This window comes from Thamnophis sirtalis, unplaced genomic scaffold (genome assembly GCF_051295495.1).
Source record: "Thamnophis sirtalis isolate CommonGarterSnake01/CBP01778 unplaced genomic scaffold, rThaSir2_p1.2 scaffold_15, whole genome shotgun sequence".
NCBI classification, from domain to species: Eukaryota; Metazoa; Chordata; class Lepidosauria; order Squamata; family Natricidae; genus Thamnophis; species Thamnophis sirtalis.
The window spans coordinates 43931082-43949022 of NW_028261395.1; the positions used below are offsets into that span (position 1 = coordinate 43931082).

The 17941-nt window shown below is 47.5% G+C and overlaps 1 protein-coding gene across 1 annotated transcript; it reads left to right on the forward strand.

Annotated features, from left to right (window-relative positions):
* The first annotated feature begins 1437 nt into the window (after positions 1–1437).
* Positions 1438–16784, forward strand: LOC106539175 (uncharacterized). The gene is made up of 9 exons (XM_087701916.1): positions 1438–1545; positions 2909–3029; positions 3880–4033; positions 6882–7027; positions 7179–7355; positions 9137–9253; positions 10526–10612; positions 14130–14277; positions 15394–16784. Exons 1-9 carry the CDS (start codon positions 1526–1528, stop codon positions 15423–15425), a joined length of 1002 nt encoding a protein of 333 aa, XP_087558042.1. The 5' UTR covers positions 1438–1525; the 3' UTR covers positions 15426–16784.
* Positions 16785–17941: the final 1157 nt, after the last annotated feature.

Sequence of the window (17941 nt, forward strand, 5' to 3'; positions counted from 1 at the left end):
ATGTATGTATGTATGTATGTATGTATGTATGTATGTATGTATGTATGTAAGTGTTACAACCCCTGGTATGCCCAAATATGGGAGGAAGCCCACTGCTTCCACTCTCTGTCCATCGGCTCGTCACAAGAGAACATCCAGACAGGAACCCAAAATTTTTACTGTTGCCTTTGTTACATTTGTGTTGTATTTGTGCTGATAAATTAAAGGGAGACTAGTATAGAACTATTTCAAGCTATTTAGCTCTCATCAGCTAGCCATACCCTTACTGGGATTCGAACCTGGGCTGTATTACATATTAGGCAGATGTGTTAACCACTAAGCCACAAGGTCCTTCCCCGTTATCAGCTGAGCCAGGGAGATAGGTGTGTATTAAGTGTTACAACCCCTGGTATGCCCAAATATGGGAGGAAGCCCACTGCTTCCACTCTCTGTCCATCGGCTCGTCACAAGAGACCATCCAGACAGAAACCCAATATTTTTACTGTTGCCTTTGTCACATTTGTGTTGTACTTGTATATGTATGTGTGTGTGTGTGTATGAATGTATGTATGTATGTATGTATATATATATATATATATATATGTATTGTTACCCTTCCAATGTTTAAAAAGAGGTGGGTTTTGCTGAACTGAAGAGTGATGATTTCTCTTTCTGAGGCTGCAGGAATTAAAAAAACAAACACTGCAGGATTAATTCACAGACAATTTACCACTGGATGCTAAAGATTGGGAAGGAATAAGGGAAACATTCCCTTAAGCTTTAAAGCTTTATTAATTTCACTCTATTTATTTGTCAAATTTATCCACCGTCCATCTCACTGTGTAAATGGCTCTGGGCAGTTTACAAGTAAAATTTAAAAATTGCTCATCCACTCTGGATGCCAGGAAGGTATGTAAGATATTGAAAGTTCCCCGAGGCCAGCTTCAAACCATTCATAATTAAAGCCAAACAAGTTTCTAGTCCTGTAGATACTAGTCTTCACAGTTACTAGATACTACGGTAGTCTCTACGTTTAGAACTAAAACCAAACTAAAAATAGTGGTGAGGATACTGAAAGTGGAGATCTAGCTTTCTACCAGGGTCCCATTTACACGTAGAGTAGACTCAAGTTTCTAGTCCTCTTGAGGCAACACGTGTCTTCTGCTTTCTTTCGCCCCGATTAGCAAGGAAGGGGATATTTATGTCAGGATATTTAAGGCAGCTCAAGACTATGACGTTATCAGCTTCTTAGTAACCTGTAGGTACTGGAGGGAAGGAAGTGACGAGCACATCGATGAGAAAAATACTACTGTACACTAGAGAATTACAGCGGGAAGTAGGTCTAGCCGTCTCCCACTCTATGGCACCTTGGATTCGAACTCTCCCGAAGGGCGGGCGCAGACGTGAAAATGGCGCGTTTCCGCCCGGACCGGAAGTTGCTCTGCTCGGCCCCTTCCTTCTCTATGGCCACCGCCCTAGAGCACTTCCCGTATTCGGGAGCGCCGGCCTCGTCGATCGGCTGGGACATGTAACGGTCACCGTCACCATGGAGACGCCCGGCACCAGGTAGTAACCGGTCACTGCGCCTTGCGGGGATCCGTAGATGACGCTGCGGGAGCCCGGAGGGGGTGTGTGAAGGGAAACCGACTGATCTTTCCGTTAGAGCTCGCGCTCCCTGGCCGCGGCATGACGTCATTGGGGCGTGACGTCGCATGTCTGACGTCACCACGCCCTCTGACGTCACGGCCCTAGGGTGTGGGTGTGGGTTTTCTGACTGGAGAGGAATGTGGGACTACAGACCCCATCACTTCAGAGATGCTACCTGGGGATTATGGAAACTGGGGTCTCAGCGCATCTGGGACATGATAGGATCCTGCTAGGATCTTTCCTTTCATGCTTGTCCTGGTTTATGGAATCATGGCTTATTCAGGAATCACAGTTTATTCAGGAATCATGGCTTATTCAATCAGCCCAACTGAGTTTGCGGGATTAGCGTGAATCCTATCCAGTTGGCCAAATATGTGAGGCTTGCCATTCCATTCGTCCTGCAAAGAAACCTCAGTATGGACCCACCCACCTCAGGTGGACTAGAAACTTGGCTTTTTAAGTTAACTTTGGGCAGCTGGGAGCCGATGGCCCTGGCATTTTTCCTGGCCCTCGTGCCAGGAAGCTGCCAACGTGAGCCAAAACTTCAGTGCTGCCCTCACACACACATCCACCTCACTTGAAATGCGCCAATGGTGTGATTTCGTCCTGGTTCGTAAAAGATTCAAAGTGCTACGCTCCATCAATGCCTTCAAAATCTAACACTTTCCTCCTTCAGGAGCGATCCTGTGCAGTTCCCAAAACCTTCCTCACCCCGTTGGGAGCAAAGCTTTTGGAGTTCTGCTTGGCATTCCCCACATTTTAAGAAAAAGCTGTGACATTCCAGATGTTGACCCCTAACTTTCACCAGCCACCATCTGTCTTAGATCATCCTCTTTTAACGACTCCCATCATCCCTTGTGAGGTGGAGTCTGGGCACCTGAAAGGAGCTAGCGGAGTGTTTGAATGGCCGGATGCCCTACCTGTTGCCAATGTGGGATTTTGTTCAGCAGATATATTCCCAGTGTGCCCAGAGAGAGAAACATCTGCCTCTACCTAGGATCGAACTCTCAGCCTCCCGATTGTGAGGTGAGAGCTGCACCTCTAGGCATCTGTCTTAGATCCTCCAGCCAAATCCCAACTTCATTTTTTACCAAAAATTGAAGATGGATAGAGTTCTGCTCTCTGAACAAAAGACCTTGAAGCCTGCTCCTTTCTGATTCCCCCAATTCCTTTCCTTCCTGCTGACTTAGCACACCCAGGATGGACAGCACATTTCTACGCATAACATATTTATCTGAACCTCCACATATAATTTTCCTTTTGTGTGTGTGCGTGCATCTAGGGTCCTCCTGTCCCAGTCAGAAGAAGCACTGGCCTCTCCCTTGCCAAACGAAAGCATAAATTCTCCACTGCCAAACCTAACACCAAGACACCAAGACCTGATTGCCACACCATGTGGCCCTGTAAGTATCTGAACTTCCATCAATCTTGTTAATTTCAATAAAGTGGTTTGAGCCATTGGAACGTGGGTGTAATAGCGGGAGAGAAAGAGCAGACATGCCATATTTTTCGGAGTATAAGAGGCATTCCCCCCCCCCCTAAAAAAAGAGGGTGAAAATTTATACACTGAATTTATACCCCATCCGTCAGTCCCCACCCTTTGGCCTCTGCCTCCCAGCAATTTGCCTCCTTACAGCAAACAGCCTGTTTCAGTTTCAGCTTCAGCACAGCCTGATTAGCACAAGCAGCTGATGGTCAGTTGGATCAGCCTCCTGACCATTAGCTGTTTCAGGCTGTTGGGATTGCCTATTGCCGCCTTTGCGCGTGCCATTTCTGCCCATTCCTATCCCTGCTGCGGGAAATGGGATGCGGAGGGCGAAAGTGGAGCGCGCGGAAGTGGCAATAGGCTATGGCAATCCCTGCAGCCTGAAACAGCTGATCGTTGAGAAGCCCGACCATCAGCTGCTTGTGCTAATCAGGCTGTGCTGGAACTGAAACAGGCTGTTTGCTGTTTGCTGCAAGGAGGCAAATTGCTGGGAGGCAGAGGCAGTTTTTTTTGTTGTTCTCCCCCCCCAAAAGCTAGGTGTATCTTACACTCTGAAAAATACGGTAATTCTGACCTCAAGCATGTTGAGGCACTGTTTACAAACACGGCATGCAATAGCTGAGGGCACCTCCCTTAACCAACTTCAGAGAGCAAATTTCAAGATGAAACTTAAGAAGGAAATCCCAGGATTGTGGGCTAAACGGGAAAGCCCGCCCAACTTGAAGGGGAATTTCTCTTCACGTTACCTGCACTCTTTACCGTTCCAGATCAAACGATGGTCCGAATTGTCGTCCCCTGTCAAGATCTACTTCTGTGTCACCATCCTTTCGTTGTTGAGCGTCATTGGATTAACCGTGGAGACCCTCATCCAGCAGAAAAATGAAGATTTCACTGTGTCTCTCATCCAGATCATTGGCCTTGGTAAATCAAAGAATTGCCCTGAGTGGCAAACCTTACAGACTAGAATAGTGGGGAAGGATGAGCTCTGATGGCGCAAAAGTGGTCTTTTTTTTAATACAAATTATATTTTTGACAGACATCTAGACTAAGCTAAATTCTTGCACAAAAGGCAGGAAGGGAATTGATTCTTTCTAAAAAAACTAAAGTATAATTTTAAAAGGTAAAGGTTCCCCTCACACATATGTGCTAGCCGTTCCCGACTCTAGGGGGCGGTGCTCATCTCTATTTCAAAGCCGAAGAGCCAGCGCTGTCCGAAGATGTCTCCGTGGTCATGTGGCCGGCATGACTCAATGGCGAAGGCGCACAGAACGCTGTTCCCTTCCCACCAAAGGTGTTCCTATTTTTCTCCTTGCATTTTTACATGCTTTCGAACTGCTACGTTGGCAGAAGCTGGGACAAGTCACGGGAGCTCACTCTTACGCGGTGCTAGGGATTTGAACCCTAGCTGAACTGGCGGGGGGGGGGGGGACCTTTACCTTATAGTTGTCTAGACTGCAATTTTCACACACTGTCCTAGGTGTGTTCATCCTACTTTTGATCTAAGAACCAGGTTTTAATCCTGTCAATAATTCCTACAGCGTAACTGCAGGTAGTCCTTGATTTATGACCCCATCGGAGCCCAACGTTTCCATTGCTAAACAAGACAGTTGATTTGATGACTTTTCTCGCCACCATTGTTAAGTGAATCACTGCAGTTGTTCAGTTAGCCAGACTAGTTACAAAGTGAATTGGGCTTCACTGTTGCGGGTCAGATGGTCACAAAAGACCCCCTGGGACACTGCAACCGTCATAAATATGAGCCAGTTGCCAAGCGTCTGAATTTTGATCACATGACCAGGAAGAGACGCTGCAAGTGTTTTAAGTGTGAAAAGCAATCCTGAACTCCCTTTTCCCACTGCTGTTGTAATTTCGAATAGTCCCTAAAGGCACCGCTGTTAAATCGAGGATGGTCCGTAGTCCCTTCCATCTGGCTCGCTGCAATTTCTGCGTCCACAGGGAGAGGTCAAGATTTGGGACTGTCCCAACGATATTGTTTGCCCTGATAGATGGCGCTGCCTCTTTATTGACTTGGGAAAGTCTTCCATTGCCCTGTAAACTGTAATATTCACTGCAGGCACTAGATGGCATCGCTGTCCCACATTTTTATAGGAATCCTGTCAAAGTTCTCTGCCCCCAATCAATAGTTTCCACCTTACATTTTGTGGATAAAGATCCAAAGGCAGAGACAGATCTTTGAATGGCCGGGGACCGTTTTCAAGAAGAACCCAAAATTTGGGCCTGGTGTCACTCCAGAATCTTTTTCTCTTTGGCCATGGAAAATAAATATTTCTTCTTTTTAATCCCTCCCTAGTTTATGGACTAGATTTGTCCATAGCACTAAAGTAAATCAACCCCATCATGATTCAATATCCAAATCCATCCTTCTTGGGTCGATTCAAACCGTAGTTAAAACAAACCATGGCTTACTCAACCATGAACCAAGGCAGTAGCACAGGAAACTGGCTTCTACTGTGAGTTGGTATTGGGTTGGGTGAGGGTGCACCCTGGGGGAGCTCAACCAGTCTCATTGTACATATGTTGTACACTGACAAATAAATAATTCTTATTCTAATATTCTAACTAGCCGCCGTTAGCTAACTTTATCATTAACTAGGCGTTGCTCGGATATTTATTTATAGGAAGAAAATGTCCAGACCAAACGTAATTTCTAATGTTGGATTTTCTCCCTTACCAGAGGGAGCCCCCTTGTGGAGTACTGTGAAGCCGTTACCATGGCAATTCTACTGCGCTGTACAGTGGGAACCATTTTACGGCAGTACAGTAGAAGTCATTTGAAGGCACAACAGGCTGCATCTTAACAGAACACACACCCCAAGGGATGCTAGGGGTGACTTACCACCCACAGTATTTGTTTCCAGGGAGCAAGTCACCTGCCTACCAAGTTTGGTTGAAATTGCTCAAGGCATTCCAGAGTTATGCTAGAACACATGCACACACAAACACACAAAGATGTGTGTGTGTATCTATCTATATCTATCTATATCTATCTATCTATCTATCTATCTATCTATCATCTATCTATCTATCTATCTATCTATCTATCTATCTATCTATCTATCTATCTATCTATCTATCTATCTATCTATCTATCTATCTGTATATATCTGTATGATAAAGGAGGAAAGCCTGTGGCTTAGTGGCTAACACAACTGCCTAATATGTAATACAGCCCAGGTTCAAATCCCAGTAAGGGTATGGCTAGCTGATGAGAGCTAAATAGCTTAAAATAGATCTATACTAGTCTCCCTTTATTTATTTATCAGCACACATGCAACACAAATGTAACAAAGGCAACAGTAAAAATAATGGCTTTCTGTCTGGATGGTCTCTTGGGGTGAGCCAATAGACAGAAAAGGAAGCAGTATGCTTCCTCCCATATTTGGGCATGCCAGGGGTTGTGGCACAAAATACATATATACATACATACATACATACATACATACATACATACATACATACATACATACAATTTTCCTTTGTAGCTTTGTTTTTTGCCACGGCTACTCGCTTTGACGAATCAAAATAATGTATTAAAATTAACCTTTCCAATTGGACGGCTCTGCCATCCAGAGAACGGATGCTTCCTTTTGCTTTGTCCGCTTTGAATGAAGCAAGGTTACGGCCCTCGCTGAAACGGGGAGGGCAAATTCAAACCCAGGGCTCTGCTTCCACCCTGGGAAATCTCTTCCACACCCCCACCCCTTTCCTCTTCGCTGGCTCCTGATAACCCGGCCTCTCTTTGTGGCAGTTTTCTGCATCTATTACGTCAGCCGGGGGATCCTGCAGGAGAATCGCCAGGAGCTGGTCGTCTTCGTCCTCTCTGTCGTCTTGGTCATGCTGCGCTCCGTGATCAACTTCACCGTCCTGCCCGCCAAGCAGAAGCCGGAGTTGTTGGTGAGCATCTGGCTGGAGATCCCTCCTTCAATGTTGGTGATGGCGAGGAGGCATCCCGTGTGAACTCACAGGGGAGGATCGGGGGGGGGGGGTCCGATGAGCGAAGTGGGGTTCTCCTTTCTAGCCCCCCTAAATTGCCTTCTCCCACCAGGCCCGCTTCGTCCTGATCCTTCTGGTGGGAGCCTTTGACGTCTCCTGCGCCATGATCCTGATTCAGAGCGAGAGCCGGATGGCCTTCCGAGTGGGTGGCGCGTTGGAGAGCCTCCAAGCCCAGTATTTCATGCTGAACCTCTGCTTTTCCATGCTGACCTTTGACCTCCAGGCTCAGGTAATCCCTGGCACCAAACCAATGTTCATATTTGGAGCCCTGAGCCTGTCCTGTCACTTGGGCTTCACGGATGTCCCCATTTCTGACACCAAAGACCGCCAACGAATCAGCGGAGATGCTTTTAGCTCACTTTTAAGAGGCCTTTTTTCGGTTTCTGGTCCAGAGTGGCCTGAGCTACTGTTCTAATTATTCTACCACGAGAGAGAGATGGGTTCTGTAATACTGTTGGAAGCCACCAGAATGGGAATGGGGGATTATCTCTCGAAGCTGGGCATTTTTAGGACCTGTGTCTACAATATGTAAGGCCACACTTGGAATACGACATTCAGTTTTGGTTGCCATGATGCCGAAAAGATATTGAGACTCTAGAAAGAGTGCAGAGAAGAGCAACAAAGATAATTAGGGGACGAGGCTAAAACATGAAGAACGGTTGCAGGAACTGGGTGTGTCTAGTTGAATGAAAAGAAGGACTAGGGGAGACATAATAGCAGTCTTCCAATATCTCAGGGGTTGCCACAAAGAAGAGGGAGTCAAGCTATTCTCTAAAGCACCTGAGGTTAGAAAAAGAAGCAATGGGTGGAAACTAATCAAGGAGAGAAGCAACCTAGAACTGAGGAGAAATTTCCCAACAGTGAGGACAATTAATCAGTGGAACAGAAGTTGCCTCCAGAAGTTGTGAATGTCCCAACACTGGAAGTCTTTAAGAAGATGTTGGATAGCCATTTGTCTGAAACGGTATAGGGTTTCCTGCCTAAGCAGAGGGTTGGACTAGAAGACCTTCAAGGTCCCTTCCAACTCTGTTATCCTATTCTCTATATGGACATCACAGAGAAGAAGATTTATCCCCAACCTCATGTCCTGCATGAAATGGAAGACCCTAAATATCAGATCTTCAAGATCTTGGAGACGGAACAATCTCAGAATGGGGGCCTTTTCAGAATTAATCGCAATTTACAATGTCAAGGCCCTGAGCACAGTTGTCTGTGTCGCTATACATTGGTGGATCCTCTTTTATTTTATTTTTTTAAGAAAACCTTATAAGAAAAAAACTCGGGGGAGAGGAGGAAACCCCTCAGCACAATCCAGGTGGGCTGGGCACGCTTAATAAAAAAAACACTAGCTGTTGGTCAAAAAGAATGAAGAAGAGAAAAGAATGGGTCACAGGCAGGAAAAAAAGAAGGAAAAGGGCATTGCTGGCTAGCCGAAACGCCAAACCAGAATTGTATTGGTGGCGCAGTGTTTAGAATGCAGGATTGCAGGCTGACTCTGCACACTGCCGGCAGTTTGATCCTGACCATCTCAAGGTCGACTCGGCCTTCCATCCTTCCGAGGTCAGTAAAATGAGGACCCAGATTGTTGGGGGCGATAGGCTGACTCTGTTAACCACTTAGAGAGGGCTGTAAAGCACTGTGAAGCGGTATATAAGTCTAAAGGATACTGCTATTTTTCCTTCCCTCCCAGTGGTTAGAATACAGGGTTGCAGGCTGACTCTGCCCACTGCCAGCAGTTCGATCCTGATCGGCTCAAGGTTGACTCAGCCTTCCATCCTTCCGAGGTCGATAAAATGAGGAGCCAGATTGTTGGGGCCAAATAGGCTGACTCTGTAAGCCGCTTAGAGAGGGCTGTAAAAACACTGTGAAGTGGTATTTATGTCTTAAGTGCTATTGGATTCCTAAGATCTCTTGATACGATCCTGAACCGCTGCCTGATTTGGGTGGGAAAGGCATCTGCCACCATGTCCTCCCGGTCATCGAGATCTCTCTCCCCCCCCCCCCCTCCAGCTCTGTCTGTGCGCCCTGCTGCTGACGACAACCCGGGAGATTTCAAACCTGCACAGCGTGTTCCTGGCTGTTGGGATTTGCTGGGCTGTCCTGAAAGTGGCCTGTGGCATCACCGCAGTGAGTATCTACCATAACGCTCATCCCGGAAGCACAGGAATTTTCTTTCGGTTGCTTTCCTAGCGTAGAAATTTGGGGGGCCGTCCTGATTCTGCTAATGGCTGCTTTAACTCCTGACGCTGATTCTCCCCAACAACGGTATTTGTATGTAGAGGACTGCATGGCTCGGTGACGGGGAACCTTTTTCTCGTTATGTGTGCTCACACCCATAATGCAATGCCTGTATGACCCGCCCCCGCACTTGTGTGTGCCCTGCGCAATCCATGTGCATGCGTGTGCACCCCTCTTGCATCCGTTTTGGGCCTAGCGGGCCTCCCTGAAGCCTCCTGGGACCAAAAATGGGTGATGGGGAGGAGGAGCACACCCCCTAGAGGCTATTTTAGGCCTAGCAGGCCTCCCTGAAGCCTCCTGGGACCAAAAATGGGTGATGGGGAGGAGGAGCACACCCCCTAGAGGCTATTTAGGGCCTAGCAGGCCTCCCTGAAGCCTCCTGGGACCAAAAATGGGTGATGGGGAGGAGGAGCACACCCCCTAGAGGCTATTTTGGGCCTAGCGGGCCTCCCTGAAGCCTCCTGGGACCAAAAATGGGTGATGGGGAGGAGGAGCACACCCCCTAGAGGCTATTTTGGGCCTAGCAGGCCTCCCTGAAGCCTCCTGGGACCAAAAATGGGTGATGGGGAGGAGGAGCACACCCCCTAGAGGCTATTTTGGGCCTAGCGGGCCTCCCTGAAGCCTCCTGGGACCAAAAAGGGGTGATGAGGAGGAGGAGCACACCCCCTAGAGGCTATTTTGGGCCTAGCAGGCCTCCCCGAAGCCTCCTGGGACCAAAAATGGGTGATGGGGAGGAGGAGCACACCCCCTAGAGGCTATTTAGGGCCTAGCAGGCCTCCCTGAAGCCTCCCTCGGACCAAAAATGGGTGATGGGGAGGAGGAGCACACCCCCTAGAGGCTATTTTAGGCCTAGCAGGCCTCCCTGAAGCCTCCTGAGACCACAAATAGAGCCAGCGGGAGGCACGCACACATGTGCAGTGGAGCTGAGCAGGGGTGACGGCTGGCATGCCTGCAGAGAGGGCTCTGCATGCCACTTGTGGCACATGTATCATAGGTTCACCATCGTGGGTATAGCTCTTCCTTTTTTCAAAAATGTCGTCTGCTACAGTATTTTGATTTTTCTTTTTTTTCCGAAGCTGAAACTGATGTGGTCGTCTTCTTTTTCAACCCATGTTCCTTTAGCCACTCCGTGCTTTTTGTTTCGTGTTTTTATTTTCTTAGATCTTAAAAGAGTTAAAACCGCTCGCCTGGATTTTTGTGCTTCAGAATCTACCAGAAGTGGCTTATCTGGCATACCTCCTGTACGCGGTAAGTCTTGCCAAACTTCGGTTTGCGGATTTCGGAGGATAATGAGGGAGAGGGGGGGATTTCCCGGCCATTCCCAATGCAGCCCTGGGAAAGTTGTAAAGATGGCAGAACATTTACCCCGTTTCCCAAAATTGAATTGAAGAAAGAGGGCAGAGAGGAGCAACAAAGAGGATTAGGGGACTGGAGGCTAAAACATATGAAGAACGCTTGCAGGAACTGGGTAGGTCTAGTTTAATGAAGAGAAGGACCAGGGGAGACAGGATAGCAGTCTTCCAATATCTCAAGGGATGCCCCAAAGAAGAGGGAGTCAAGCTATTCTCCAAGGCACCTGAGGGCAGGACAAGAAGCAATGGGTGGAAACTAATCAAGGAGAGAAACAACTTAGAACTAAGGAGAAATTTCCTGACAGCGAGGACAATTAATCAGTGGAACAGAATTTGTCTCCAAAAGTTGTGAATGCCCCAACATTGGAAGTCTTTAAGAAGATGTTGGATAGGCATTTGTCTGAAATGGTATAAGGTCTCCTGTCTAGGCAGGGGGTTGGACTAGAAGACCTCCAAGGTCCCTTCCGTCTCTGCTATTGTAAAGAATCTGGAGGCCAAAGAAACAAGGAAATTGAAGTTCCCAGACCACATCACTTCATTGAAAAACACTTCATTGTGTTAAAAGGCAGGAAATGGGTTCGTAAGGCTCATGAACTCTTCAAGGAGAAAACAACGACCACAAAAAAAATCCGTTGTCCCTTCTGGAATTTGCAGGAGCCCCCTTGTACGACAAAACCACAAAAGCTTGGTCTGTATCCACATGTTCAGGACTCAGCCCTAAATTCCTTCAGCTGGACCCCATCCAAGGACACCCAACAATAGGCCCAATTCAGACATGCTTTTACGAACCGGTGAACCCAACTGCTGCCAACCAACTTATAAAAATCGTGAGGGCCTTGCCAGAGAGGTTGATTAAAGCCGGGAACAGCCTATCCTTGGTGTTTTTTTTGCATAGTTGTGGCTCTTGATCAGTGATGGACGATCTTTTCGGCACCGAATGCCCAAACCGGGACTTGTGCGTATGTTTGCACGCAACAGCACCGGAAACCCCAAAGACCAACTGGCCGGCGCAAGCATGCCTGTTTTCTGGCTGTTTTTGGGCCGTTTTCAGGCTGTATTTCGGGCCATTTTGGGACCGTTTTTCAGGCTGTTTTTCTGGTCGTTTTCAGGCCATGTTTCAGTCCGTTTTGGGACCATTTTTTGGGCTGTTTCAGGCTGTTTTTCCGATTGTTTTCAGGCTGCATTTTGGGACCATTTTTCAGGCTGTATAAGGCTGTTTTTCCAATTGTTTTCAGGCTGTATTTTAGCTGTTTTCAGGCTGTTTTTCCAGTCATTTTCAGGCCATATTTCAGTCCGTTTTGGGACCATTTTTGGGCTGTTTCAGGCTGTTTTTCTGGTCATTTTCAGGCCGTATTTTAGCTGTTTTCAGACTGTTTTTCCAGTCATTTTCAGGCCGTATCGCAGTCTGTTTTGGGACCATTTTTGGGGCTGTTTCAGACTGTTTTTCCAGTTGTTTTCAGGCTGTTTTCTAGGCTGTTTTGGGACCATTTTCCATGATGTTTTCAGGCTGTTTTGGGGGCTGTTTTAAGGATGTCTTTCGGGCTGTTTTCCAGGCTGTTTTTCTGGTTGTTTTCAGGCTGTTTTTCCAGCCGTTTTCAGGCTGTTTTTTTCTGGCTGTTTTTTGAGCCATATTCAGGCCGTATTTCAGGCTCTTTCTGGCCTGAAAAATGGCCCCAAAACAGCCTGAAAATGACCCTAAAAGCAGCCCAGGAAAAAGCCTGGTTTTTGGCTGGTTTTGGGCCCGTTTTCTGGCGCTCCAGCGCCCGTGAAGACCAGCTGGGCATGTCTGTGCCGGAAATCAGAAGAGCAGCTGGCAAGGGCTTGCGTGCCCACAGAGATGGCTCTGCGTATCCCCTCTGGCACATACGGCATACCCCCAGGGCTCTAGATGTTGGTCACTTTCTAGTCAGGTCTTTTAAAGTGCACCCTTGCCGTCTATTTCCTTTCTCTAGCGAGAGAAGCACCAAGAGTTAAAACATTTTCAGTGATTTGTGTCGCAATCCCAACCGTAACAACTTTTGAGAGGCGTTGGACTTCGATTTCCAGACTTCTGGGAATTGGAAGCCCACACCTTTCAAAAGTTTCTAAAGTAGAAAAACCCTGACCTAAAAGGGAAAAAAAATGCCAATCGGTCAAACTAACTTGGACAGTTTTTCCAATGCCAGCTGAAGGTCCCTTTGGAGCAGCCGTAATGAGACCCTCAAGGTAAAAAAAACAACAACAACACAAGATTTTCGAGGCTTTGCAAAGTCCTTTTAACGTCAAACCCCTCTGGAATGTCCCTTCTAGTCACCGCAGAAAAACCACCAGCAGCCTTGAACGCCACAATCGCATTCTTTTTAAAAAAATTAATAAAACAGAGATAATTTTTCAACAGCTCTCAACAGTAGGATTAAGCAGAAGAAGATAGAGAGCACTTTCTTTCCCCCCTTCTCTCCTCCCTCCCTCCTTCTCTGTCTTTCTCTCCTCCCTCCCTCCTTCTCTTTCTCTCTCCTTCCTCCCTCCTTCCTTCTCTGTCTTTCTCTCTCTCCTCCCTCCCTCCTTCCTTCTCTGTCCTTTCTTCTCTCTTGCTTTTTCTCTCTCCTCCCTTCCTCCCTCCCTTCTTCCTTTTCATCCTTTCCTTCCTTCCTTCCTTCCCTTCCCTTCCTTCCTTGGCAAAGCCTTGCAAACCATTGGATGGGCAAAATCTCCTAATTAAACCTTAGAATACCTATGGATCTCAGGTTTTCCGATCCAAGACAGCATACTCGTATCCTAGGGCATTGCCTTTTCCCTTCATCTCACAACATCCCTGCAAGGTAGATACCGCCGAGGGATTAGGCCAGACAGAGACCAAAGCACCACTTTTTTCCCAGTTTGTGGCCGCAGACCTTGGTTGGTTAAATTTTGCTGCATGTGAGGGACGAGCGGTGGGTCTGCAGTGGGATGCACTGAAATGCAGATAGGTGTGAATTCCGTTCCATTTTGTCTCCACGGATTCATTGTTTTATAGGTTGTTGTTTTTAGTCGCAAAGTCATGTCCTTCCTTCTCATTAGGTGGCCAAAGTCTTTGAGTTTCCTCTTCAGGCTCTGGCCTTCTAAAGAGCAGTCAGGGTTGATCTCCTCTAGGACTGACCGGTTGGATGGCCTTGCAGTCCAAGGGACTCAATGCAGGAGTCTTCTTCTCCAGCACCAGAGTTCAAAGGCCTCCATTCTTTGGCGCTCAGCCTTCCTTATGGTCCAACCTTCACAGCCATCCATGGCAACTGGGGAAACCAGAGCCTTTACTAGATGCACTTTTGTTGGCAGGGTGATGCCTCTGCTTTCTAGTCTTCTGTCTAGATTTGCCATAGCTTTCCTCCCTAGGTTCAAGCCTCTTTTAATTTCTTGGCTTTTATAGGTACAAATGTAATTATCAATTTTTCCCCCTCCAGGTGATAACCGAATGGGGCAAAGGGAACTCTTACGCCTTGGAAGCCGCCATCATCACCTGCTCTTGCATTTCAGTGATGATCAAAAGCGTCCTGTTCTGGGCACTGTTTCACGTCTATCAGAGTTTTGGGCAAGGCCTGAGAGAGAGGAGTGAGTATCAGAGGCATAGGAACCGGTTTCTGGGAGTAACCTCAATCCAGAGCGGGTGGGTCTCTTCAGGAGACAACTGGCACGGGGACTGAGAACAAGGCACCCAGCTAAGGCGAATCCCCTTTTTTTCAAATCCCCTAGACCAGGGGTCAGCAACCTGTGTGGCTCCGGAGCCGCATGTGGTTCTTTCATCCCTCTGTTGCGGCTCCCTGTTGCCGGCCGGCTCCACAGTTGATAGGGCTTTTGGTTAGGACAGGTAGAGGAAAAAGGGATGCCGTGCTAGGAGACTCTATGATGGGGCAACCGGACTTCAGAACTGAACGGGGGGCTTCCATTTAGGGCCTTTGTGGCTCTTTGAGTGTTTAAGGTTGCCGACCCCTGCCCTAGACTGATTCATCCTGACAGTTAAATAGGAAAGCATAGACGTCACCAACTCAGAAGTCAGGGCAGGAGTCATTTTGCTTTGATCTCTGATGGGGAGGTCGCAATAGCTGATTGGTGGAGGAGCCACCAATCAGTGCTTGGCAATGCTAATTAGTACCCAGCAAAGCTTCCCACCCTGCAGAGAGTCCCCGACATAACAACCACAATCGAGCCCAAAGTTTCTGTGGCCAAGCGAGACAGTGGTTAAGTGAGTTTTGCCCCGTTTTACGACCTTCCTTGCCACCATTGTTGAACAAACCCCTGCAGTCATTAACTGAAGTCACCCTGTTGTGAAGCGAACCTGCCTGTCCCATCAGCTTCGCTCGTCAGGAGGCCGCAAAGCCGTCGTAACTATCAGTCAGTTGCCGAGCATCTGGAAGTTTTTAAGAAGAGATTGGGCAAGCATTTGTCTGAAGTGCTGTAGGGTTTCCTTCCTAGGCAGGGGGTTGGACTAGAAGACCTCCAAGGTCCCTTCCAACTCTTGTGATTCTATTCTGTCTGAATTTTGATGACGTGAACCTGGGGGATGTTTTAAGTGTGAGAAACAGTGATGAACCACTTTTTCTAGGGCTGTCGTAACTTCAAAAAATCCCTAAACGAAATGTTGTAAGTTAAGGACTTGCTGTATTTTGGGAGGGGGGGGGAACACCCTGTTTTCAATAATGACGTTCTTTTCCCTCTCTCTCCCTCCAGTGTTTTCTTCCTATGGAAGGATCGATTCGTGACCCGCAGCTCCATCGCCGAAACCGATGTGCTCTTATAGAGTGAAAAACCAAGTTGGGAAAATCTGATTTCCCCCCTTCCCTCCCCTTCTTGCCCCCCCCCCCCTGGTTGGACTCTGATAAGAGAAGAAGCAGCAGCAGCAGCAGCAGCAGTGACTCAGTCCCAAGGGAGACCTTCCACCTCGCTGGATCTCCGGGATCACCCCGCCAAGACATTCCTCACGCCGAAAAGCCAACTGAAGCCATGCGTCATCCCGACTCTCCCCTAAAGATGCTTCGGAGCACCTCCTCGATGTAGCTTTCACTGCAAGCAGCCTTTCTCGTGCTGGGAGTGGGGGGGGGGTTGTCTTGGCACATTTGCTCCCCCTGGTTGTATTGTAAACCCCCCCCCCTATTTTACTTTATTTTTTTACTTAATTTGGGCCCTGCCCCCGTTGGCATGCCCGAACTTGACCGACGGGGGGCAGATTTTGCAGTTGCCAAATTGCAAAGCGGGATCCCGGGGGCATGGCCGCAGTTTCAATATAAATCGAAATAATTCTTCGCCCTAAAAGAGCCTCGGGCCCCGCTTGGCCTGGCCTGACCTGCTCTCCGAATCCAGTTTGAAACCCGAAACGTTTCTCTTTCGGTCGCTCCCGTTTTGCCGCGCTCTGTTAACCGAGAGAGCAGCTGTTCACGCTTCCGAGGCTGCAGGAAGGGGGTTGTCATCCCAATTGCAAGGTTGCTTCGGTTCCTGGCAGGCACTCCAGGTGGCATCGCTGCCCTCCTGACGGGGTGCCAAGAGTGGCAAAGCACAGGAGCATACTGGTTGGCGTAGGCTGGTCAGTTTTGCATGAACCCTTGTAAAAAAGGCAGAGATTTTGTTCCACCTGAACAATTTCGGGACAGAAATCACCCAAGGCAGGAGAGAATGAACGGTGAAAACCGTTTGCCTAAAATTGCCGCGTCCGTGTTGTACAAACTGGGCCCTTGCAAGGTGTAGCATGTCCGTCTTAATCAGATATACGCAAGCTTCTCTTGGCTCTGTCAGCCCTTCCAGGCTAAAAGTTTCTTTTGGTCAATATTAGCATGGCTGATTTCTTGCTGACTCCAGAGAGCTCTCTTTTAAAAAAAAAGTTAAAAATGCAATCTTAAAAACTTTGAAGGTTTTTGGTCCTTCTTTTTCAAAAACAGCCCCAAGCGATGTTGAGTATCTTAGCCGAGTTAATCTTCGTATAACAAAGCGATTTTTTTTTCTAACAAAACCCCAGTATTTCATACTCTTGAATCATAATGCTTTATTTAAATAAATAAATCATAATTTTTTAAAAAACAAGATTTGTTACCGGCCTTGTATTTTTCAATAAAGGATCAATGGTGTGATTGTGTTTTTGTAATTTTTGTGGGGAACCTCATCTACTCCAGACAAAGAGTTTTTACTCTCCAAATAAGTGTCTGCAGGAATTGGCTACATCTAGTCCAGTGATGGGAACGCGGTGGCTCAGTAGCTAAGACGCTGAGCTTGTCGATCAGAAAGGTCGGCAGTTCGAATCCCTAGCGCCGCGTAATGGAGGGAGCTCCCATGACTTGTCCCAGCTTCTGCCAACCTAGCAGTTCGGAAGCAGGTAAGAAATGCAAGTAGAAAAATAGGAACCACATTTGGTGGGAAGGCAACAGCATTCGATGCGGCTTCGGGAGTTGAGTCATGTCAGTCACATGACCACGGAGACGTCTTCGGACAGCGCTGGCTCTTCGGCTTTGAAATGGAGATTAGCACCACCCCCTAGAGTCGGGAACAACTAGCACAGATGTACGAGGGGAACTTTTACCTTTGCTGTTTTTCCCAGGGTTATCGCGGGATGAACGGCTCCAGCCAGATGTTTGTTTTCCAGAGGCAAGCATTGGTATGCTTATAGTAGTATAGCCTTTATTGTCATTGTAGAAAATAAATACAACGAAATTGTTTATCACATATCAAATATCACATGCTTGTGATCAGTTAATTTACCGTTGGGAGGCCTAATCCCATTTTGCCGTTTGACGACAGCCTCCCTTATAATCGGCCACTTCTGGCGCAATCTTATCGCATCTCAAGGATCAATTTGGATGCGACCTGGTTATCTTTGGTAAAGGGAAAGTTACAGCCTCCCTAACATAGATAATCCTCGACTTACAAACAGTTGTTTTAGTGACCGAAGTTACAACAGCACTGGAAAAGGCGAATGAGGATTATTTTTCACAATTACAACCGTTTTAACCGCAGTATGTGGTTAAAAAGGCAGCCGATTGCAACTTACGACGGTTGCTGTGTCCCGGGGTCATGTCCTCACCTTTGCGACCTCCCGACATGCAAGGTCTAATAAGGGAGCCAGATTCACTTAACAACCAGGTTACTAGCAGCTGCAGTGATTCGCTTAACAACGGTGGCAAGGAAGGTCGTAAAATAGGGCAAACCGCACTTAACTGCCTCACTTAACAGCAGAAAGTTTTCGTCTCCATTGCAGTCAGAAGTCTATAAAACATTTTAGAAGTGTTTTGGC